We start from the raw sequence: 25470 nt of genomic DNA on the forward strand, positions 1-25470 counted from the left end.
GGAAACAGTGCAGAAGAACTTTACAAAGTGTTGCCTGGACTCAACAGTCTGAATGAGAGGGAGAGGTTAGACAAGCTAGGATTTCTTTCTTTAGAGTGTATGAGATTGAGGGGGGAGCTTTACAGAAATGTATAAGATCAAGAGAGGCATGGATAGGGTGAATGCAGTCAGTCTTTTTCCCAGGGTTGGGCAATCGAGGATGAGAGTGCATCAGTTTATGGTCAAAGGGGAAAGAATAAAAGGGAACCTGAGGGCAACTTTTTTTTACATAGAGGATGGTACACATGTGGAATGAGCTGCCAGCAGAACTGGTTGAGGCGAATTCATTAACAACACTTAAAAGGCCTTTGAACAAATACGTGTATAGACAATGATTAGAAGGTTACAGGCCAAGTACAGGGAAATGGAGTTAGCGTGGACAGAGATTTTGGTTGGACCGTATGCTTGAAATGTTGACTCTCCTGCTCCTTGGATGCTGACTGACTGGTTGTGCTTTTCCAGCACCACACTTTTGAACTCTGATTTCCAGCATCTGCAATCCTCACTTTTTCCTGAGTCCAAAGGGCCTGTCTCTGTGCTGCAGGACCCTATGACTCTACCTGATGTAGCAGACAAGGCCCCTGTTTTGTGACTCATTCAAAATATGGTCAGCTGTCTGTGAACTGTGGGGTATAGTGGGCTCTACATTTTTCCAAATCCTTTCCTCTTCCTCAAATGAGGCAGTTTTTGTTGTTAATTGTGTGTGTTTTCATTGATAGTTCAATGACCCGCTGTCTCCATGAGCATTCACCATATCAACTCCTCTATGGAATTCCTTATATCTATGAGGAAGTATTGGGTCTGACCTTCCGAATCTCTCCAGATGCCTTCTTCCAGGTCAATTCTGAGGGAGCAGAGGTCCTTTATCAAACAGTTCGTGACCTGATCAGGGTGGATGGTGACTATATTGTGCTCGATGTCTGCTGTGGTACAGGTACATGGGATTGTGACATGTCAAGATTGTTGGACAATGGTGGAAAAGTACTTTACTTTCCCTGTTTGTTTTTGTCTTTCATCTTTCAAGGTGTCCTAAGTATTTGCTTATTGCCCTTCCTGGCACTGATACCTTATCGGAGGCCCACTAGTCAAATCTGGACTCCATAATTGTTCCATCTGGATCTTCCAATATTTATTTTCCTGTCAGACGTCCTCTTGCTTTCCCTTCATTTCTGAAGGCAGTGACTTTGTCCTTGATGACTAGACGTTTCAGAAGAGCTAGCTCTCCCCTTGTAACTGACTAGATGGTGGCTATGCACAATCGGATGTGCTCAGTGAGATCATTGGTGGGGCACCACTGTCAAACCTACTGAGAATTCACATCCCCTCCCCCGCCCCACATCAGGTATCTTGGCACTGCACCAGTTATAGCCACTACCAAGACTCCTTAGACAATATTGTTTCTCCTGTAGCCCAGGAATATGGGTCCACTGTGCTGGGTAATTAATCCAGATTCAGATCAATGACTGTTATGACTTCCACATAAATCCAAACAAACAAAATAATGCGGATGCTGGAAATCTGAGATAAGAACAGAAAATGCTGGAAACACTGCATCCCAGTCTATGAAGTGGGGAAGGTGACTTACCCTTCATCTGTGTCTCATGCTCAATATCCAAGTTAAGTGAAGCAACCACAGGAAGGTGAACCACTGTTATTTTAAAATTAGTATGCCCATTGTTTGCTGTAACTGGGAGAATTACCCTGATTCCTCTGCACAAGCTTCCTTCTTTCTGACATGGTTTGGTGCTGCCACCTGAGACCTAGCACCATGTTAACCTTGCATTGAGCACTGTGCTGGAGGAGAGCATTAGATATCAAAGACGGTGTGTATTGATGCAAGGATAATTACTGAATGCCTGGTTTTACTTTCTAGGAGCTATTGGCTTGACCTTGTCCCAAGGAGCAGCTAAAGTGATCGGAATCGAGCTCATTGAACAAGCTGTAGAGGATGCCCGGTGCAATGCCATTCTTAATGGTATGTTTGTAATGGGACAGTATCTCCAATTGTCACGTGCCCTTTCTGTTTTATTGTATGCCCAAGAATTTAAATGAGAATAGAGATTGGATTCGTCAGGTTGGCATGTCTCTCGTACTTCACCGAAAGGATCCTACTTGATGCGTTAGGACAAGACGATGGATATTGACTGGCTGATTATCTGCAAAGTCAGAACTAGTCCTTATCTCCTAAACTGTACATGTCTAATGCTGGATAATCATCAAGAGTATGGTCTCTAGTGGATTTCTGACTTCTCCACACACAGGCGCCTCACACACACACACACACACACACACCACTAAGTTTACACAGTAATCTGGCTTTCTCCTAAAATTTTCCATCATTTCTGTTCCTTTAGGAGTCTACAATGCTGTTATACAACAGAGCAACACCCTCCCGACCACAGTGTGCTATTTCCTCACCTGTTGCCATCGGTCTCTGATCCCCTTCTTTAAAGTTTGCTTTTCTACCTCAATAAGGCTTCAGCAGAGAAGCAGAAATGAGGCAGCTTGTCTCAGGACGACAAAGTTAGAAGGAGAGTGTTCTTGGTAGTTACCTGCTGATGTCAGCAGATCACTGAAGAGGAATTAAGATGAGTTTGATATTCCACACAAACATGTTGAATAAATGACCAATCTGAATCTCTCCAGTGAATGAGAGTTTGAAGGGTGTAGTCCATCTGTCCTACTAAGTTTCACAATGCATTATCAAAACTCGAGTTAGATGTCAACCTGTGTTTTACCCAGGACTGCTGGGACATATATCAGAGTGCTTGGTATTCTCCTTGTTCTCTCTTGCAGGTATTGCTAACTGTGAGTTCCTCAAGGGCAAAGCAGAGATTGTTTTACCACAGCTGCTGCCCTCACTGGAGGATGTCAAGTTCCTCATTGCCGTTGTGAACCCATCCCGGGCTGGATTGCGTAAGAATCTAACCTTTTTATTTAAACCATCTGCTTCATTTATCTGGTGCCTATCTCACTTGTGAAGCAAGATGAAATTTTACATGCTGAGTGCGTATCCATCCCTGTACTCTGACAACAGTGCAATATTATTGTGTAGTGTATCCGAGATCTTGTACAATCTGCTAGGCGCTAGCTCTGTGCGGTTCAGTATCTCAGACCATTAGACATGGCAGAAGGAGGCAATTCAGCCCATAGAGTCTGCTCCCCCATTCAGTGAGATTGTCAGATCTGATAATACTCAACTTCACTTTCTGTCTTTTGCCCATAACTCTGATTCTCTTACTGGTTAAAAATCTGTCTGCTTGAGTCTTGATTTTATTTAATAATGTCTCAACTGTAGTCTGTAGTAAAGAATTGCATAGCTTCACTCCCCTCTGGGGGAAGACATTGCTCCTCTTTGTCACCATATTAGATAGGTGACCCCTTATTCTGAGGTGATGCCCTTTGATCTTAGAGTCTCCACAAGGGGAAATAACCTTTTTGCATTTATCTTGTCAAGTCTTCTAAGAATCTTGCATTTTTTCAACAAGATCACCTCTCATTTTTCTAACTTCCAATCAGTACCGGATTTATCTACTCAACATCTCTGCATTAAACAGTTCCTCCATACCTAGGATTAATCTCGTGAATCTTCTCTGGATTGTCTCCAAGGCCGGTATATCTTTCCTTGGGTAAGCGAGCTAGCCTGTTCACAGTATTGCAGCTGTGACCTGACTAGTGCCTTGTATTATTTTAGCAAGACCTTAGCTTTACTTCAAAACGAAGGGAGTATAAAAACAAACATTCCACTTACCTTCCCTATGTCCTGCCACATTTGGATGCTAGCTTTCAGTAATTTATGGATGAGGTCTCCCAAATCCCTGTGTTCCATAGCTTTCTTCAGTCATCCTTCATTTAAAGATATGCATCTCTATTCTGCAAAATGTGTTATCTCTCATTTGTCTATATTTATTCTATCTGCCAAGTCTTTTTCCTATTCACTTAACCTATCTATATCTCTCTCACACACTGTCATCCTCACCACGTGCTTTTTGCATGATATAGCCAAATGTTGTATAGTACATTTGCTTTCCTTATCCAAATCATTAATGTATGCAGTGGGTTCTGATATAACTTGATAGTTCTGTTCCTGTGCAATCCCGCGTTATAAGATAATCAAGTAATAGCGATGACTTTTAGACTAATGGGGCTAGAATCATATTATAGCCAACATAGGTAAGGAAAGTTCACGTTCTACAAATAATGGTCTAAATTCTTCAATCACACTATAGCTAATTCGCATTGAAGAAACGTGCATTATAGCAGAAATAATTGTTGCCCCAGCACTGATTCCTGTGACACTCCACAAGTGTATAGGTTGTCATCCTGGAAATGGCCCTGTTATCCCAACTCTGTTTATTATTAGTTATCAAGTTCTCTATCCACGTGAATAGGTTAGCTCCTATGTCTCAAACTCTTAAGTTGTCTAATGTGTGGTACTTATCAAAATCTTCTGAAAATACAAATTTATTACATCCACTGCTTCTCCAGAGATCGTGTAGCATGCGCCAACACCTGATAAATATGGTTTGTGCAAGGTACGACAAGGATCAGGATGTAGGCCTCCGCTGCTTACATTCTATATTAATGACTTTGCTGAGAATACAAAGTGAGGTGGGAAAGTATATGGTGAGGAGGGTGCAAGCAGGCAGCAGAAGTATATAAACAGGAGGGTGATTAACCAGAACATAGCACGTGGAATGCAGTTTGGTGAAGTTTGGCATTAACTGGAAAGATGAGCTGAATATTTTGGAATGGAGAGAGAATGGGAAGCCTTTATAAGTTCATAAGATATAGGAGCAGAATTAGGCCATTTGCCCATCAAATCTGCTCCACCGTGGCTGATATGCTCCTCATCCCCAATTTCCTGCCCTCTCTCCATAATCCTGCAACCCATTAATAATTAAAACTCCTCCTTAAATTTACTCACTGTCCCAGCATCCACCACACTCTTTGGGATAGCAAATCCCACAGAGTCTCAACTCTTGGGAGAAGTAGTTTCTCCTCACCTCTGTTTCAAGTTTGCTCCCCTTTTCCAAAGACTCTGACCTCTCGACCTAGAATGACCCACAAGAGGCAGCACGTCAATTTTACCCACCCCTTTTATCATCTTGAATACCTCAATTTGATCTCACCTCATTCGAACTTCCAGAGAATAGGCCTAAACTGATCAATCTCTCTCCATATGACAAACCCCTCTCCTCTGGGATCAATCTAGTGAACCTCCTCCGAACTGCCTCCAATGCCACAACATCTTTCCTCAAATAAGGGGAGCAAAAGTATGCACAATACTCCAAGTGAGGTCTCACCAATATCTTGTATAGTTGCAACAATACTTCCTTACCTTTTATATTCTATCCCTTGAGCTATAAAAAAACAACATTCCATTCATTTTCTTTAGCATGCAGGTACAGCAGGTAATAGTTTTCTGTGACTCATGAATGATTACACCTAGATCCCTCTGCACCGACGCACCCTGAAGTGTCTCCCCATTAAGATAATAGGTCACTTTCCCATTTTTATTTTGAAATTTAATGGCATGACCATCATTGGAGTCCTATTATTAACACCTTGGAGTTTACCATTGACCAGAAGCTAAACTGGATCTGTCACATACAGGGGAGTCTGCTTTTAAAGTTATTCCTGTTAGCACCATTTCACTTTAACATTATTCTATTCTAGTTAAAAAATCTCACTGAGCCTTGCAAGGTTCATATTGGTATTGTTGACAGTACTGCCATATGGTTGCTGACCAGATTGGTGCCATTTTGGAGTGTCCCCTCAGACTTCCCAGCTTCTTCCTGCTTGTGCCCTCTCCCGTGATGCACCTCTGTCTGAAGTCTGCACCAACAAGTGCCCCCGCACCTCCCCACCCACCCTCTGATTACTGCTCTACTACCTCTCCTCTCTTCTCCTGCCCTCTGTCCTGTGGGGTGCCAGTCAGTGCCAAGCTTAGAACCCCCTTATTCCTCCAAGACAATGTCCCAAATGGCCCAGTGGCAAACTGCAGTTTTCAGCCAGTATTATAGGACAAATAAAATACCACAGCAGCCATCATCCAACCCAGCTGCACCTTCCTGTTTCCCCGATCTGACCACATGGCACTGGCCAGCTCCACAAGGGGGGAGAGAGAGAGAGAGAGAGAGATGTGTCCAGGAACAAGCGATGGTCTCAGCTGGTGATCTGGAGTCTAGTGAGAATGTTCCTTACCCAGTGCAGACCCTGGGCAGTAGTGCCCCTTGCTGCAATCTTAAGAGTATCCACTACAGGACTACTATAAGAAAAATGTTACATTTATAAAGGGAAAATTCAGATTGTCATTTCAATCATCAACCTGGAGTTTAGGCATTTAAACTACTGTGTTTCAGTTGAGATGGTGCTGATATTTTCATTTTATTTTGTTTTTCAGATTACAGGGTGGTGCGAGCAATTCGTAATTGTGAGCAGATTCGGCAGCTTGTGTACATCTCTTGTAAGCCAGAGGGTGAAGCCATGAGAAACTTTGTTGAGTAGGTAGCATTGGTGAATACTCCAAGTGCCATGTTACCGCTAGGCAGCCCCACCCGCTCCCATTTAATTTAGTACACCCGAGATGTAGAGGGAATCTAATCACATGAGCCAAACAAGCGGAAGAATATAGTGCCTCAGCTAAGCCAGGCATCTACCTATCTGTCACCGACAGTGAGCCAGTTTAGTTTGACCAACATGGAGAGGATGGTTCTGGTGATGGGTGGTCACGGGCATGCATTGGGGTTGCAAGATTCCTGACTTTGTCACCTCGGCAGAAAGCTGACTGACCTGGATGTTAGCGACTTACCTAGTCTAGAGGCTGAGTGAGGAACTGTATCGACTTGCTGGCTGAACCTGGAAGATGAAGGAAGGTGAGGGAGCATATTCAAGTTTTGTTGATCCAGTTGAAAAATAACTGAAAGGAAGGGATAGATTGAGATCACTCACTGGCTCAGTCATCACTAATCACTGAATTTGGAAAGGCCTATACATTAGTTGAGAACAGAATTGAGATTGCTATGATGACTTAGGTTGTGATATTCAGGATAAAGAGCAATCTTCATTCACCCTTCCCTTCAGTGTCCAAAGTTAATTTAAAAACAGCTCACTTCTGTTGTAGATTTCCTTTCCCCAGGCCCTAACTAGCTTATGTTTTATGATTGGGGCAGCATGGTGGCTCAGTGCTTAGCACCGCTGCCTCACAGCACCAGGGACCCAGGTTCAATCACCCGGTTCAAGGCTGAAGCCTTGGTGATTGTCTGTGTGGAGTTTGCACATTCTCCCCATGTCTGTCTGAGTTTCCTCCAGGTGCTCCGGTTTCCTCCCACAATCCAAATAAGTGCAGGTCAGGTGGATGGCCAGGGATCCATGATGGCAGCGACCCAGCAAGTCTGAGTCTATAGTGCTCCTCCCAAGACTTGGGCAAAGTGTGCCATCCACCCCCACCACACTCACCAAATCATTTAAAATAGCTGTTTAATTTAATTAGTTGCTTAGTATTAAATTGAAACAATCTAATCTTTAGTAAAAATGACTAAAGGGAAGGGAGCCCGCAGCTCTCAGCAAGCAGGAACCCCTCCCCCACCCTCTCCAGCTGCAGCAGAGGCGTCCACAGCCGCCTCGGGGGACTTACCTACAGTGGCAAGCCTTGTGGAAATCATCTCCAAACTGGATGCGAAGATCGACGCTTTCATCGAAGAATCCTGAAGTCGATGGGACTCGCTCTCGTCCGCGCTGCAAAAGCACGACCGAGACATTAAAGGTGGATTGGCCATGCTAAATTGCCCATAGTGTTAGGCGCATTAGTCAGAAGGAAATGGGACTGGGTGGGTTACTCTTCAGAGGGTCAGATGTGGATTGATTGGGCCAAAGGGCCTGTTTCCACGCTGTAGGGAATCTTAAAAAAAAAGCCAATTTCACCAGGTTTTTCTTCAATTCACAAAGAGTGGGCTTATTAATTATAAAACATAAGAATTAGAAATGTAACAGACATATACACAAATGAGTTAAAAAAGATGAAAGTCTAAAAAATAGTTGTGTGGCTCTGTTTCTGAATTGTTTGTGAAGAGCCGATAATTACAAGTTATGGAGTTCAGTGAAGTTTATTGGTTATGCTCTTGTTGGTAGTTGAACACTTGGTCTCACTAGCATTTACTTTTTCAGATTGGTTGAGGTTCTGTTGTTCTGAATCCTTTTGACGATGATTAAATTCAGCACTTGGGGTGAGAGAGAGAATCGTTTTGTTGTACTGTTTCCTTTTGTTTGCAGTACTGTGAAGGAGGTTCTTTATCCACAACGTGGGATGACTAGGGAATGATTCTTCGACTGTGACCTTCACAGCATGTTCATGTACTGGTACGCAAAATAGTGTTCAGTCCCACTAGCTCACTCCAGTTGTGTTGCAGCAGACTTTTTAGCTCCTGCCCTTGTGTGTTGTCACTTCCTCAATATCTTTGTCATTGCAAGAGGTCACAGCCCAGTCAGTTTTGAGTTGCCTCTACGGCTTTTGAAAGGCTGTTTCAATTTCCCTTCACATCTACAGGTGTGAAATTTCAGGGTCTCTCTCTATATTCAATCATTTAATTTACATCTAAAAATGTCAACAATACATCGGGATTCTGACCAGTGGTCATGACCCTATTAGAACTCATAGCTGAAATCCAGTTGCCGTTTGCAGTTGGAGAATTGCACTTCAGTTTAAGTTGTGACCTTCAGATCAGCTGCAGTGAAATTGAAAACAAAGTAATTCTTTGGAGAGAATAGGCAATAAGCACCAGGGTCCCAGGTTCGATTCCAGCCTCAGGTGACTGTTTGTGTAGCGTTTGCACATTCTCTCAGTGTCTGTGTGGGTTTCCTCCGGGTGCTCCGGTTTCCCCCCACAGTCCAAAAGATGTGCAGGTCAGGTGAATTGGCCATGCTAAATTGCCCCTAGTGTTAGGTGCATTAGTCAGAGGGAAATGGGTCTGGGTGGGTTACTCTTCGGAGGGTCAGATGTGGATTGATTGGGCCGAAGGGCCTGTTTCGAATCTAATCTAATCCTGAGTTAATATTAGAGCAGTTCTGATGACTGAGTCAATATCCTCACTCTTAGCATGAATAAATAAAATTCTCTGAACATAAAATCGAGCTATGCTGAAGTAGGTGACATTAACCTTGCAATTACCTTGTATGTATCCTACATCCAATCTCTAGATATCCTGGAACTCCCTCTGTAATGGTATTGTGGGTCTACCTGCAGCAAATAGTCTAGTGGTTCAGGAAGGCAGCTCACCATCACTTTCTCAAGGGCAACTAGGGATGGGCAATAAATGCTGGCCCAGTCAGGTCACTGACCTCCCAAGAATCAATAAAAAGAAATAAATACTTGGAAAGTAAATGCAGGGATGTGGAGAGAAAGACTGTGAGTGGATTACCCTTCAAAAGAGCTGTCTCAAAAATGATAATTCAAACGGTGCCTTTCTGTGCTGTGTTAATCTGTGATTCTACAACAAGAAATTCATACTTGAGGAAAAATTAAATATTCCAGGAGGAAAATATCTTGCGTAATTTCAAATTATATACTGCTTTTAAGTAAAGTTGGAATAATTCCATATTTCACATCAATAGAAGTGATCATGTGGAAATGCGCAACACTAGTTCCAAGACACTAGTCACAATTCCTAATTCCATTAGACCTGCTGGTCTATTACAGCCAATAAAATGTATTTGAATGATTGGGCTCGCAATTATAATGGTTTTTGCTCCTTTCAGACTGTGCTGTCCACCTGACCATCAGAAGAAACTGTTTGGTGACCCCTTCACTCCAAGAGTAGCTGTACCTGTGGACATGTTCCCACACACCTCTCATTGTGAACTTGTGCTGCTGTTTGAGAGATAAGCCCACAGCCACCCTTTTGAGAAAGGAGATTGTTTTCAACAGCTCTACAGTTACTAGCCAGTGGAGCAATGTTGCAGAAGTTAGTCATTGGTTATTGACTTTGGAGAGTGGATTGGAATGGACCTGAGCTGACAGATCATGATACTTTCTCCATATTGGAGTGATCAGAAGTATATTCGTGAACTTTGAAGTTCATATCTCGAATGAATGGTGAATGATTATTTATTTTTGCAGTTTTCTTACCAAACTTTTTAAAGATGTTGCTGGATGCCCAAGAACCTGTTGATTCTCAGATATGGAAATATATTGATTGCAATTCAAATTGAATCATCTTATACACAAGAGGAGCTAATCCAACTGTTCCTGAAAAATATTGTTTACCATTTATTTTCCTTGCCTTAACACGCTTATTTTGAATCAATTTTCTTAAGTAAAATTATACTTTGTTTGAGCAAGATGAAATTTGCTTGTAAGGCTCAATATTTGTACCATAATCAAATAGTAAAAGTTATGTCATTATTTTAATGCAACACCTCACCTGCATTTCCTACTGAGTGTAGGGTAGTTATAATGATAGGCTGCACACCCAATTTAAATGGATACATCACATGAAGCATGTGCAAACATGAATGTCTGGATTTTTGAATATTTTTCCAGAATACTTCAGAATAAAAGAAAACAATTATTTTTCAGTTATGCATTGGTCATTTTCACTGGAAGAGTAAATGTTGTACAATTAATCTAGACAATACAATTCAGGTGGCTGCACGACAATGAGAGAATCGGAATTGAGTTTCTTTTTCAAATCTTGCAACTGTCGCTTTATTGCAAAAATCCAACTGGTTTGCTTCTGCACTTTTAGAAAGGAAATATGCTGTTTTTAGCCTTGGCCTGGCCTGTATTTAACTCTGATCCCACACGGATGGCTTTAAATTGCCTTCCAAAATGATTAACTCATTGTTAGGGTAGGGAAATGAATGCTGGCTTTACCACTAATATCCAGCTTGTAAGAGTCCATGGGAGTAAATTGGCTGTGCAGTATGCTACATATGGGGTTTTCTTGTCAAGATCAAATGCTAGGTTCTTCAGGGATGAAATAGTCAAGTGGTTCATCCAGTGCAGATGCGACTGTTGGTTTAGCTATTTCTGTCACCACTCTGGAGCCTCTGTTATGAATCCCTTCATGTGTATCTAAACATATTAGAGGAAACCGTTGCCTCAATTTCATGGCAGCGGTCATAGGGGACCAACAGACTGCAACTAAATGTGTTGTTCCTGGAAAGTGATGTTTTTGCTCAACCTGGAGTCCCCCCCAAGGACTTGTAGGAAACCTTAGTTGTGGCAGCTGAGCTGCAGGAAACCTGATTTCAAACAAAGACGTGCTTTTACAAAGGGTCTTTCATGATCTCAGAACTTGTGAAAGTACCTGTTATTCAATGAAGCCTTTCTGAAGTGCAACCGAAAGCATAGAGGGCTGAAAGTGGCAGAAATGACTTCAGTGAGAAAGCAAATCAGTATAAAATGGCCATCTAGTTCAGAATTTCATTCCCTGTAATATCTCCAAATCATATTGTGTTCACCCCAATTTCAGAGACGTTGAGGCAGTTTAGGGATAGCATATGATGGATTCCAAGGGATGTGTTAAAGGTGGTTTTGAATTTAACAGCATTGGAGTGCCAGGACCTTTTTTAAAATCCTTAAAAGAAATCAAAGAACTGTGGGTGCTGGAGATCTGAAACAGAAATTGCTGGAGAAACTCAGTAGGCCTGACAGCATCTGCAGGAAGAAAGAAGGGTCAGTGTTTCGAGTCTGGTGACTCCTCTTCAGTTCAGCTCTGCTTTCTTCCCACAAATGCTGCCAGACCTACTGAGTTTCTCTAGAAATTTCTGCCCTTGGTTGAAAATCTGTACCTGTGTCAGTGGCATATGAGGAAACTTTGGAATATATGATCTGTTCTTGTATAGTACAGTGCCAAATCTATGCATCAATTAGTGATTAAACTGAGGGATTTCTAGAGACTTAAAGCAAGTGACATTTGCATTTATTATTTCATGGGAAAGGGATTAGGCCATTCAGCCAATCAAACCATCTTGACATTCAAAATGATCAAGCCCGATGGAAAACTTCAATGCCTTTTACTCACCCATCCTCAACCCTGTACTCCATTAGTAATCAAAAGTCTATCAATCTCTACCTTCAACATGCTCAAAGACTGAACTTTTAAAACCCTCTGCTAGAGATTTCCGTAAGTTTGTAACACTGAGTTTTTTTAAAAAAAAGTCTCTCCTCATCCGGACCCAAGTGGCATCCATCTTATTTTTAAATTGTGCTCTGGGCTCATCTCTATTCACCCTGTTTATTGAAATATTTTGTAAGTTTCCATGAAATCACCTTGTTCTTTGAAACTTGTGAGAATACAGGCCTAGTTTGCTTAATCTCTCTCCACAGAACAGTCCCACCATCCTGGGAACAAGCCTGATGAAGCTTCATTGCACTCTCTCTGTAGCAATAATAAATTTCTTGAGGTAAAAAGACTAATTCTGCCAACACTACTCCAGGTGCACTCTAACCAAGTGCTAATACAGTTAAAGGCAGACTTCTCTACTGTATTCAAATTTGCTTGCAATAATGGCTAATATTCCACTCGCCTCCTTATAGCTTGCTGCTCATAAGGGTTAGTCTTCAATGATTTATGAGTGAGAATATTGTGATCTTGTATGCCTACACGTTTTAAAAATTCATTCACAAGATGTGGATGTTGCTGGCTAGCTCAGCCTTAATTGCCTAGAGGGCAGTTAAGAGTCGACTACGTTGCTGTGGGTCTGGAGTCACATGTCGGCTGGACCAGGTAAGGATAGAACAAAGAAAATTAACAAGCCCTTCAGCCCTACAAACCTGTGCCAATCCTGTCTAAACCTATCGCCCAATTCCTAAGGATCTGTATCCCTCTGCTCCCCATCTACTCATGCATCTGTCCAGATGCACCTTAAATGAATCTACCGTGCCTGCCTCTACTACCTCTGTTGGCAGAAAGTGAGGACTGCAGATGCTGGAGATCAGAGCTGAAAATGTGTTGCTGGAAAACAGCAGGTCAGGAACAGGAGAATCGACGTTGCGGGCATTCCTGAAGAAGGGCTTATGCCCGAAACGTCGATTCTCCTGTTCCCTGGATGCTGCCTGACCTGCGCTTTTCCAGCAACACATTTTCAGCTACCTCAGTTGGCAACACGTTCTAGGAACCTATCACCCTCTGTGTGAAGTACTTGCCACGTGTATCCCCCTTAAACTTTTCACCTCTCACCTTGAATACGTGACCTCTCGTTATTGAATCCCTCACTCTGGGAAAAAGCTTATGTCTATCCACCCTGTCTATAAACTTCATGATTTTGTAAACCTCGATCAGGTCCTCCCCTCAATCTCCTTTTTTCTAATGAAAACAAACCTAACCTACTCAATCTCTCTTCATAGCTAGCATCTTCCATACCAGGAAACATCCTCAGTAAACCTTCTCTGCACCCTCTCCAAACTGTTCACATCCTTTTGGTAATGTGGCGAACAGAACTGTACACAGTATTCTAAATGTGGTTGAACCTAAGTCTTGTACAATTTTAACATGACCTGCTAGCTCTTATGCTCAAAACCCCGACCGATGAAGACAAGCATACCATGTGCCTTCTTGACCAGTCTATCCATCTCTGCAGCCACCTTTAGGGTAAAATGGACCTGAACTCCCAGATCTCTCTGCTCATCAACTTTTCCCATGGTTCTTCCATTTATAGTATAGTTTGCTCTAGAGTTAGACTTCCCAAATTGCAACCTCACATTTGTCTGGATTGAACGCCATCTACCACTTCTCTGCCCAACTCTCCAGTCTATCTATATCCTCCTGCATTCGTTGACAGTCCCCTATGCTTTCTGCTACTTCACCAATCTTCGTGTCATCTGCAAACTTACTGATCAGACCACCAATGCCCTCTTCCAGATCATTTATATATATTACAAACAACAGTGGCCCCAGCACTGACCCCTGTGGAACACCACTGGTCACCTTTCTCCATTTCGAGAAACTCCCTTCAACTACTACTCTCTGTCTCCTGTTGCTCAACCAGTTCTTTACCCACCCAGCTAGAACACCCTGCACACCATGCGACTTCACCTTCTCCATTAGTTTACTCTGAGAAAACTTTTCAAATGCCTTACTGAAGTCCATGTATATGACATCTCCAATCCTTCATCTATCAGTCTCCTTCCTTAAAAGGGATTAGTGAGCCAGATGGGTGTTTCCCAACAATCAACAACAGTTTCATGATCACCATTAGACACTTAAATCCAATTCTTTTTATTGAATTCAAATTCCACAATCTGCCATGATGGGATTTAAATCCAGATTCCCAGAACGTTGCCTGGGTCTCTGGAGTAATACTCCAGTGATAATACCATGCAACCATTGCCTCTTTCCAACCGCTTACCATTTAAGAAATACTCTCCATATCTGTTTCTCCACTCAAAGTGGATACCCTCACTTATTTTCCACATATTCTTGCCCATTCACTAAGTTTAACCAAATATTCACAAAGCAGCTTTATATCTTCTTCATGGAACACTTTGCTGCTGAGCTTTATACCATCTGCTGATTTGGAAACGTTGTTTGGTCCGCACCTCCAAGTATGTGGTGAACAGCCAGGGCTAAGCACTGATCCTTGTGCTATCCCACTAGTCAGAGTCTGCCAACACCATCTCAATATCCAGCAACTTCTCTTAATTTCTACCAAACCATGAAAATAGTTCAAAACGTGGACCGAATTGTCATTTTTTTTTTAATCTAATGCGCATTCTGAACATCAACCCATAGGTTCTCAATAGTTTTATTTTTTGCAATATCCTCAGTTACCACTGGAGGTCAGAAGAGTTTGTGGTTCAATGGTACTTTCAGAAAGGCAGTAAAACTGCAGACTGCATATAGAAAAAGCAACCCAGACACACGCATGGTGGCATGGAGCTACAAAATAACAGGGTAGACACCAGCCAAGAGGCACACAGGTATGGACAGAAGCTGTGATGTACTGAGAGGGACAGCAATCGCGATGTTAAATACTCTACATTGACAGGGACTAGCAGTGAGCAGCTTTGCTGATAGGAATAGGTAAAAACAATGACTGCAGATGCTGGAGTAGAGTGGTGCTGGAAAAGCACATGAAGGTGATAGGTCAGGGAGGAGGGTGGGGTAAGGTAGCAAAGAGTGTTGAAGAGCTTCAGGGCAGAGGAAATGACCTGGGAGTTGCAGTGGGTGAGGGACTTCCTGAGATTCTTGTAGAGAGAGGAGGAAAACATCAAGGTAGGCATCCTTGCAAGAGGATTCGCAGTAGATTTAAAATCAACTATGACTGCAGATGCTGGAAACCAGATTCTGGATTAGTGGTGCTGGGAAAGCACAGCAGTTCAGGCAGCATCCGAGAAGCAGGAAAATCGACATTTCGGGCAAATGCCCTTCATCAGGAATACAGGCAGAGTGCCTGAAGGGTGGAGAGATAAATGAGAGGAGGGTGGGGGTGGGGAGAAAGTAGCATAGAGTACAATAGGTGAGAGAGGGAGGGGAGAAAGTAGCATTATAGGAAAATAGCTAATAGGAATACCATGACAGACATTCTGAAGAAAACTTGCTGCTCTTTGGACACTGCAGTAGTTCAGTAGCATTTCACATTTTGTGCATACTATCATAAATATTGTACCAAATAATATTTAAAACAAAAAAACTTGGGAAAAGGTAACACTAATGTAAAATTATAAACGTTTCTGAATAGCTGATGCTACTGATGCATTAAAAAAAAACTCATAGAATTATTAGAACTACTTAAGCTAAAAAGAAATACAGCCTGCGTTTCAGAATTGTAGCAGTAAGGCTACTAACCCAAGGTCATTAATGTTAGTGTCAGACTGACAGATTGTCAATTACCACAAGTAATTCAAAAAGTCAAGGACACGTTCCATGTTTAAAGTGACCAGTTAGTCCATAGGACCAAAGTTGTGGTGTTGGCTTTTATATCGAATGAGAGATATTAGCACCATTGATCAAATGGGTGTTAGGGATCGCTTAGTGAGATAATCATTTACTGGGATCAGTACCCAATGATGCTCCACTGAAAGCTGCTTTAGTGATGGCCACAATGATGTACAGGTTAGTTAGAAAGTATCAAGTAATCTATATCTGCAACAATGGGATTGCATGGTGGCTCAGTGGTTAGCACTGCTGCCTCACAGGCCTTGGGCAACTGTCTGAGTGGAGTTTGCACATTCTCCCCGTGTCTGTGAGGGTTTCCTTCAGGTGCTCCAATTTCCTCCCACAGTCCAAAGATATGCAGATTAGATGAATTGACAATGCTAAATAGCCCAATGTGTCCAGAGATGCATAGGTTAGGTGCATTAGTCAGGGGTAAAATATAGGGTAGGGGAATGGGTCTGGATAGATTACTGTTCGGAGGGTCGGTGTGGACTTGTTGGGCTGAAGGGCCTGTTTCCACATTGTAGGGATTCTAAAGGAGATCAGGTTTTAACAGGAGCACCATCTTTTTATACTTTCTCCATGGGCTAAGATGGAAGAAGACCACAGATATGAATTAGAATTAGCTCTATTGTCACATGTACTCTCATGGGTACATTGAAAAGTTTACAAGCCATCACCTATGGCACCATCTTAAATACAAAGGTACCTAGATACAGATTCTTAAGTAGAAATTCTTAGGGAAAAGTAATTAAGGAAAATAAAGATAAAGTCCAGCAGCACTGATCGTAGGAATATATTAGAAAAATCAAGGAATAAGAAGTTCAGAACTCCTTCCAAACCAGTCCACACCAGCACCTAGCCTCTAGTATGCTCTTGGCCTTGACTCCAGACCTCACTGGGCTTCATCAAGGTTTAGAGACTGTACTGGAATCATCTCAAGGCTGGAAGTCTACGCTGAGGCCATAGTGGGCCAAGAGATCGCTGTGCCACCGAGAGATCATCACACCGGCCCAGGAAACCACTATGACAGGCCTAGAGTCTGCCACACCAAGCCAAGAGATCACCATATTGGCTCCGCACTGAGAGTCTGAGTCTGAGCCCGAGTCCGCACTGAGGCAAGGAGAAAGTGAGGACTGCAGATGCTGGAGATCATAGTCGAGAGTGTGGCGCTGGAAAAGCACAGCCGGTCAGGCAGCATCCGAGGAGCAGGAGAGTCGACGTTTCAGGCATAAGCCTTTAATTGAAATGAGGCTTGTAGGCCAAGGGGGCTAAGAGATAAATGGAAAGGGGGGGTGGATCCGGGAGGGAAGGTAGCTGAGATTGCGATAGGTAGACAGAGGTGGGGGTAATGATACATAGGAGAGGAGGGTGGAGCTGATAGGTGGGAAGGAAGATGGACTGGTAGGACAGGTCATGAGGGTGGTGCTGAGTTGGAAAGTTGGAACTGGGATAAGGTGGGGAGAGGGGAAATGAGGAAACTGGTGAAATCCACATTGGTGCCGTGGGGTAAAGGTGAGGTGTTCTTCCTCCAGTCGGCGGGTAGTTAAGGTGTGGCGATGGAGAAGGCCCAAGACCAGCATGTCCTTGGCGGAGTGGGAGGGCAAGTTAAAGTGTTCGTCCACAGGGTGTTGGGTTGGTTGGTGAGGGTATCCTGGAGATGTTCTCTGAAGCACTCTTCAAGTAAGAGTTCAGGGCATCGCTGGGAGGAAAGAAAGGGAAAAAAACACAAACTGGAAAAAAAAAGAAATGGATGACGGACAAGCTCTGGCTGACTGCCATCTTGGATCTGATCCAATTTCTTCAATTGTTGATTGAAAAGAACTATCAATTGGGAGAAGCAAATGACACACTCCTTCCCCAATTTTCTGCACTTCAATAATTTTGACGTTGTTAGATTTTGCTCCCTTAAAACTGTTCTTTGCTACAGTGCCAAGTGCAGCAAAGCCATAGCTAATACAGTGCTGTGAAATTGATGCAGAGAAATTTGTTTATAATCAGGGATTATAGTAGCTACATTTTCATTGATCTAATCAATGTAGGAACTCAAGGTGATCTGTTTGGTGTATTATACTCCCCTTTGGAAAGACTCAGTAAACAGCTGTACTCCTATACTAAAATGGTTTTTGATGTCCCTTTATTTGGAAGATTATGATAGCTGAAATTTAATTAGCACAATCCACTCAGGAGATTGTGATGATCATTTTGCTATATCACACACAACAGAAAGCTACAGTGGGGCTCCACAGAAGCGTGCCTCGCTCACACATACACCAACACAAACACACACACACGTACACACTCATCCATTTATTACAGAGAAAATGTGCAAATGAAACAAGGGCGGTATTTTAACACAACAACAACAATAACAATTCACAGTAACAATTCTGTGATTCCAAAGATGTCGCCTGTGAATTATGACACTAAAAGGCAGGAGTCGCTAAGTTCTCCTAATGCCAGTCAGCATAAGTTTGCTTTGTGGGTAAGATTCCTTCGGTAGTTTTTTTGTCATCCTTCCTGGGCTCAGCTGCAATCCAAAATATCCAGTGACAGATAGACTGACCTTTCATCAGCCTCTGTTTTCGAATTTGCTGTATTATTTATGGAATCCCCTGAGAATCTGTCCTTATTTCCCCATTCCCCTTTGATCTGCTGCCCTTTGGTAACATCATTCAGAGGCACACTGTCAGGTTCTGCAGTGTATGCTGACAAGGCTCATTTTTGTCATTTGATTTGATTAGTTATGGGCATGGGAGTAGTTATGATTTAATTAGTTATTGGATATGGGCACCACTATCAAGACTAATATTTATTTACGATCCCTACATGTTCTCAAGAAGCTGCCTTTTTTGAATTGTCACAGTCCCTTGTGTAGGAACACTCAATGCTATCACTATCTCACCCTGCAGTCTGAATGGAGCCCATGTCCTAACATCGGAGAAACCTTGCATAAGCAGTAGAATTCTATCACTAATCACTAAGAAATCATGATGACAAGGTTGTCAGTAGACCTTAAGAATGACTTAGAATTGTATGGAATATAATTCCAGCACAGAAATAGGCCATTCAGCTCAACCAGACGCATCTAAAATGGAGGGGGGGGCATTTTAAAATAGAAATATTAGACAGTCCAGGAACTGATGTCATTCAGCGGGCGGATGGGGAATGTACGGATGGGATTTGGTACAAGTGAGAACATGGGCATCTAAGGATGTGGAATCAATGTGAGCTTTTTTTATTTATTCTTTCATTAGATACCCTCGGAGGATGAGGCAAAATCAGAGGGGCCATGTATTCTGGTTATTTGAAGAGGAATCACATATAATAGTCCTGATGCTGGAATATTGTGGGAGTTTTATTTTCATCTTAATACTACGTCAATTGTAAGAGCCTGCCTTTGATTTTTGGGAACTTCAGACCTTCAAAGGCATTAAACATCAGGAAGTTTGATCAAACAGTCTTCTATAACTCTGAGTGAATTTGATATTTGTCAATGTGACACTCATAGCCTTGTCATCACAGTCATCAAAGACATTAACAAAGATCCATTTTGGCCAAATGCCTGATTTGGGATTAGAACATCAAATACAAGCAGAGAGTGCTGTAATTCTTTCTGTCGTCCTCTGTGAATTCAGGCTTTAGTATTTGTGGGTCACTGTGCTTTAATACACTGTGGTTCTGTGCTCTCCATTTGATTTTTTCTTTCTTGAAGAGACGGGACCTTCAGGCAGAATGTAAAATAGTCATTCCCTCTGCATTTGCTTGTGACCAGTTCCTTTTGCCCCTCACAGGAGTTGCATGCCTGAGGAATCCACTTTGCAACTGTAAATCTTAGAAAACAGACGATTGATTCTGTCACATTGGTTTAAGTGTGGAGAATGTCTTGTAGAGTTGTTGATGGTATTTGCTGCATAGCTTCTGTTTCACAGCTTTGAAACAGAAAGACTAACTTCTACCTCAATGTCCAGAGACTGTAAGCCATTTTATAGTCAATGAAGTACTTCTTCAAGTTGTGATAACCCCATGGGGAAACTTCAAACCAAACTAATCAAGTTCACTGACTGACCCCCAAATTAAGTAACTGCCAAAAACATTCCATTTTTGATGGCTTTTGATTACACATGAATCAGACTCAATGCATATTTTGCATGCATTAACAAGAAAATTATTCTTCAAATAAAAGTACATATTTCACATTAAATAATCAATACAACAAAGATATGTATGTCTTAAATAAGCACAAGTGCTCACTTCACTCCCCCCACACACAATGTGGAAGCAGGCCATTTGACTCATTGAATCCACACTGACCCTCAGAGCATCCCACCCTATCCCTGTAACCCTGCATTTCCCATGGTCAATCCACCTAACCTGTACATCTTTGGACTGTGGGAGGAAACCAGAGCACCCAGAGGAAATCCACGCAGACACAGGGAGAACATGCAAACTCCACACAGTTGCCCGAAGGTGGTGCTGTGAGGCAGCATTGCTAACTACTGAGCCATCGTTGCACTATATAACGACACTATTCCACAACATTCTGTTTTTTATTCAGACGGGATCCTACATTCAGCAACAGCTTTCACCTTTGAGTTTTGTGTGATTATCATCAGCAAATGTGATGGAATCTGTGCTCTTAAAGTTTGAATATTTGAACCACACCTGAATTATAAAGGAAAGCTGAAAAGGAAATGGAGAAGGGCAGCCTGGCCTTCCAGCCTCTAAGGACAGTGATACTGAAAATCAGATTCCAAAACCAAAATCACCGTCGGTAACCAATGAAAGGCTACAGAGCCAACAGTACTCAAATGATTATTCGAATGGTGTAATACAGGGGGGGCTGAAGAAAGTGGAGGCGAGATCAAACAGCTGGGAATTGTCAAATATACAATCGCTGCAGCCTTTTCTGTTACTTACTCACAGCATTGTTTGATTTACATCATCCAGATAGCCATAAGCTAAGTTGAAGAGGTTCTGCAGAAATGTACCATTTTTGGCAAAGGCTGTGCCTGCAGAATTCGATTCGGTTAGCTGTGCACTGCTGTCAGTTGAGGATCACGTTAAACCCTAAGAGAACTTGAAATTGCATGTAAGCAAAACAGAATTTTGATGGACTTTGTGACTGAAAAGGAGTGCACTATTAAGCCAATTCCTACGGTCTGTCTTCGTTGTATCTAACACATAATGTGTAATTAGCAGTTTATAATTGACTGCAATTTGCCTGTTAATTCAAGTTTAATTTATGTTATTGATTTTTTTTCTTGAACTGTGGAATTTTATGTTCACTCTTTTTGTTATTAACAGTGATCTCAGATTACTTCTTCTTCACAAGAAATGGTTACTTGTCTCAAACAATATGATAGCGCACAGGTCACACTTCCAAGAATCCTCTCTCCCTTGGGTCACAACAGTTCTGGTGGTGTAGATTTCCAGGGTTGCTTTTCAAACAACCAGTTAATAATGCCTCAGTTCACTCTTTCTGGGAAAACACTCAGCTCTTTAGGCTCTGAGCTATTTACACAGCTTTCCAGATTTTAGACCTTTGTAGCCAGTTTGCACAGTATCTTCAAGGGTTCATATCCCCTTTTCATCAAACAGTCAAATTGACAGCATTCCACCTCACAAGATATCCCTGTATACCTCTGTCTCTGTTTGCTTTCTTCTTGGTGTCTCTGTATGCTGATTACCTTCAACCTGGGAATCTCCTGCTTTGTTGCAGTTCTGCTGTGGGTCTGCCAATTAAACTGATTCATTTTTAACTTCCTCTCCATTGCTACTGCTTCCAGGTGAAGGATCATCCAGTGACATGGACCAGATTTTCTTGCTATCCAAGGAAATTACAATTACACCCTTTATGATTGATGAAAACTCTTACAGAAATTCTTGAAAAACGTTAACAGATACCCCAGATATTTCAAAGAAATTACAGATTGTCTTTGTTTTTCTGCTTCTGGGTTATCAAAGCAGTTAGGATGGAAACGAATTGTGTTTCTGACTTGACAGAAGAGTTTTTTTCACCTTGGCTTTGCCTTAATAAATTGAAGAACAAACTTGTGGTGAGCAATGTATTTCTCAAAGTGCGACGGAATTAATGGATTACTTTTAAACTGGTATCAAGATTGTTTGTTGGCAAAAATGGCAACCAGTTTTGTGCACAGCTAGCTCCCAGATACAGCAATGGGTTAACTGGCCAGATCATCTGTTTTAATGTTTGTTAAGACCAGATCACTGGGAAGCAGTATTCCGTTCTTGCTTCTGGACTGCTTGGGATCATTTAGGTACTCCAGACAGCACAGATGGGTCATTGGTTTAATGCCTCATTGAAAGAGTGGTCTAGATTTTGTGCTCTGGCCCTTGAGTACCATGGGTCTCAAACCAAGAATCAGCAGCAGCAGCTCTTACATCTGGACTCCTCCTGTTCTTTACTGAGTATGGAGATATACATTGTTGAGCATTTTGTTAATAGACCATGTCTCCCAGAAAGCATGTGAGCACTTAATGATTGATTGATTGCTGCCTTTCAATGCTTTAAGATTTCAACTAAATGACTAGCAGAGATCTTCTCTCCTTGATGCGTCTAGGATGGTCAGTGCTCTTCATCTGAATACTTAGCAGGTTACCGCTGAGGTATTATTTTCAGCTGAAGTTTACTGAAAACAAGAGTTTTCCTTCCCTCTGAACCTCTGTGTTGGCTGGGAATGGAAAAGATTGTTGTTGAAGTGGTAGTATTACAATATGGGTCATTCTTGAAGAAGGGCTTATGCCCAAAATGTCAATTCCCCTGCTCCTCAGATGCTGCCTGACCTGCTGTGCTTTTCCAGTGTCACACTTTTTAACTCTGATTCTCCAGCACCTGCCGCCCTCACTTTCTCCTAGTACAGCTATTACAATATGTTGTGCTCATTGAGTGGGAATAATATTCATATTACTGAATTCAATGAGGTGGTCACTTAGTTGTCGGGGCAGCATGTACAATCAAAGTCATTTTCCCAACCTTACTGATCCAGTTGGCAAGTTTCCAAAATTACTTTTGCCAGAGAGCTGACAGCATTTTGAATTGCATTAAGCGTCTCGATGCAGTCAGGGGTCAGTTAGATGAATGAGCAATGCCATAAACCATGAGCAGAATCTTTAGGTTACATTGCATTTTAAACCCTGAGGAAGTCGACTGGGTTCTGTTTATAAAAAGTCTAAACGATGAAAGTTGATTGCACAACATCAAAGTGTGATGACAAACAGGAGATTTACTAACGGTCTAAATTATGTCCTGACTGAAAACATATTTCACCAACTTCTACCCTCTGTGCTATTTGGTCTTATTATACTTCTCATCATAAAAATATGGGACATTTTACATGTATTTGTGAGATGTCCAAACCCAAACACATGATTCACATCCAGACTTAGTTTATATGAAAATAAGTCAAGAGCATAAGAGTCAGCAGCTAAAGTAGTTCATTTGACCCCTGGAGACTGCACCCCCAGTCAACAAGATTTAATCTGATTGTGGTCATGACTCTACATTCCTGCTGACCTCTTATAACTGTGGATTCCTTTGTCAATCAAAACTTGTGTCTATTCTCAGCCTTCAATATATTCAATGACACAGCCTTCCCTACTTTCTGAGGCAGAGAATTGCAAAGGTGAACAACTTGCTGTAAGAAGAAATTCCTTGCATCTGTCTTAATTGGGCACGCCTTATTCTGAGACTGTGCCCCCTCGCCTTCGATTCCCCTCTGAAGGGAAACATCAGCTATCATTGGGCCACATTGAAATCTTATCTATTTCAATACGATCACCTCCCTTACTTCTAAATGCTAATGAGTACAGGCCCCATCTTTTCAACCTTTCTTCATAAGACAACCACTTTACATTGTCTTCGCAACCTGATTTCTGCCTTTTTTAGTATCATCATACGTTTGGGTTGCAATACATTCAGATTGTTTCATCCAAGTCATTGAAATAGATTGTAAATAGCCGAGGAGAAAGTGAGGACTATAGATGCTGGAGATCGGATTGGAAAAGTGTGGCACTGGAAAAGCACAGCAGGTCAGGAAGCATAAGCTCTTCATCAGGAATGTGGGGCAGAAGGTGGCTTGGATTTGGTGGTGGAAGATGCCCAGGACTTGCATGTCCTTGGCGGAATGAGGGTGGGGGGGGGGGGAGGGAGTTATTATGATCGGCCACAGGGTTGTTTGGTGCATGTGTCCCAGAGGTATTCCCTGAAATGTTCCGCAATTTAGCGTCCTGTCTCCCCAATGTAGAGGAGACCACGTTGAGAGCAACAAACAAAGTAGATGATGCGTGTGGAGCTGCAGGAAAATCTCTGCCGGATGTGGAAGGAACCTTTTGGGGCCTAGGATGGAGGTGAGGGCAAAGGTTTTACACCTCGTGCAGCAGCAAGGGAAGGTGCAGGGAGTGGAGGGTAGATTGGTGGGAGTGTGGACCTAAGGAGGTAGTCATGGAGGGAATGGTCTCTGTAGAATGCTGATAGGGGTGGGGTGGAAATATATATCTGGTGGTGGGGTCTAACTGTAGGTGGCAGAAATGTCCCAAGGTGAGCGTAGTGGTAGTTCGGTGCACCGACCTAAACACCGCTGAAACCAGGCACCAACTTACGGACACCTCCTCCTACTGCTCCCTCCGCCATGACCTCACCTCCCATCACCAAACCATCATCTCCCAGATCATCCACAGCCTCGTCACCTCTGGAGATTTCCCATCTACAGCCTCCAACCTTATAGTTCCGGAACCACGCATCGCTCGGTTCTACCTCCTACCCAAAATCCACGAACCTGACTGCTGCTACCCCTCCGAACTTACCTCCTCTTATCCTGATACTGTCCTGTTCTCCTTGGTCCAGGAACTCCCCATATGTATTCAGGACACCACCCATGTCCCCCTCCTCCTCCTTCATGACTTTTGTTTCCCTGGCCCCCAACGACCTCTCCATCTCCATTTCTGGCGACCAACTCAACACGACTTCTAGTTCAAACCCAGCAACCCCACCACCAGAGATATATTTCCCTCCCCGCACCCATTACAGTTGAGAAGAATGAGATCAGATTCTATTAAAACACAAGATCCTGAGTGGACTTGACAGAGTGGATGCTGAAAGGATATTTCTTTTTGTGGAGTTGTCTGGAACTAGAAGATACTGTTTAAAAATTAAAGGTGTCCCATTTCAGAGTTAACTGTGGAAAGTATTATTTAATCTATAGATTTCTCTTTCCCATACTGCACTGAAGGCTGGGACATTGAATTTATTCAACAAATGGCTATCAGGGATGGACAGGAAAGTGACATTAAGGTTATAGTTAGATCAACGGGGATCTTATTGAATAGTGGAGTAAGTTCTAAAGGATGAATGGCTGAATGCTACAATTCCAGATTTGCGGGCATGGTCGTAAATGCTGACATTATAAGCAATGCTCTGTGAACTGTTTTTTTAAATTATAAATTTATTATTGCCCCGTGACTTCAATTATTTCACACTTCCTTTGCACCAGTGCCCCCTTTTGCCAGTTGCCCCCGAAAGAGAGGCAGA

General features: G+C 42.4%; 1 protein-coding gene across 1 annotated transcript in view; it reads left to right on the plus strand.

The window, feature by feature from the left end:
* Positions 1–10695, plus strand: part of trmt2b (tRNA methyltransferase 2 homolog B) — a 41729-nt gene extending 31034 nt beyond the window's left edge. Inside the window, exons 10-14 of the mRNA XM_043704320.1 lie at positions 759–973; positions 1913–2014; positions 2836–2955; positions 6446–6545; positions 9796–10695. Of these exons, the coding sequence (XP_043560255.1) occupies positions 759–973; positions 1913–2014; positions 2836–2955; positions 6446–6545; positions 9796–9922 (664 nt within the window). The 3' untranslated portion in view covers positions 9923–10695. The remainder of the gene's footprint in view (positions 1–758; positions 974–1912; positions 2015–2835; positions 2956–6445; positions 6546–9795) is intronic.
* The last annotated feature ends 14775 nt before the right edge of the window (positions 10696–25470 follow it).

The sequence above is a fragment of the Chiloscyllium plagiosum genome, chromosome 15 (assembly GCF_004010195.1).
Source record: "Chiloscyllium plagiosum isolate BGI_BamShark_2017 chromosome 15, ASM401019v2, whole genome shotgun sequence".
NCBI classification, from domain to species: domain Eukaryota; kingdom Metazoa; phylum Chordata; class Chondrichthyes; order Orectolobiformes; family Hemiscylliidae; genus Chiloscyllium; species Chiloscyllium plagiosum.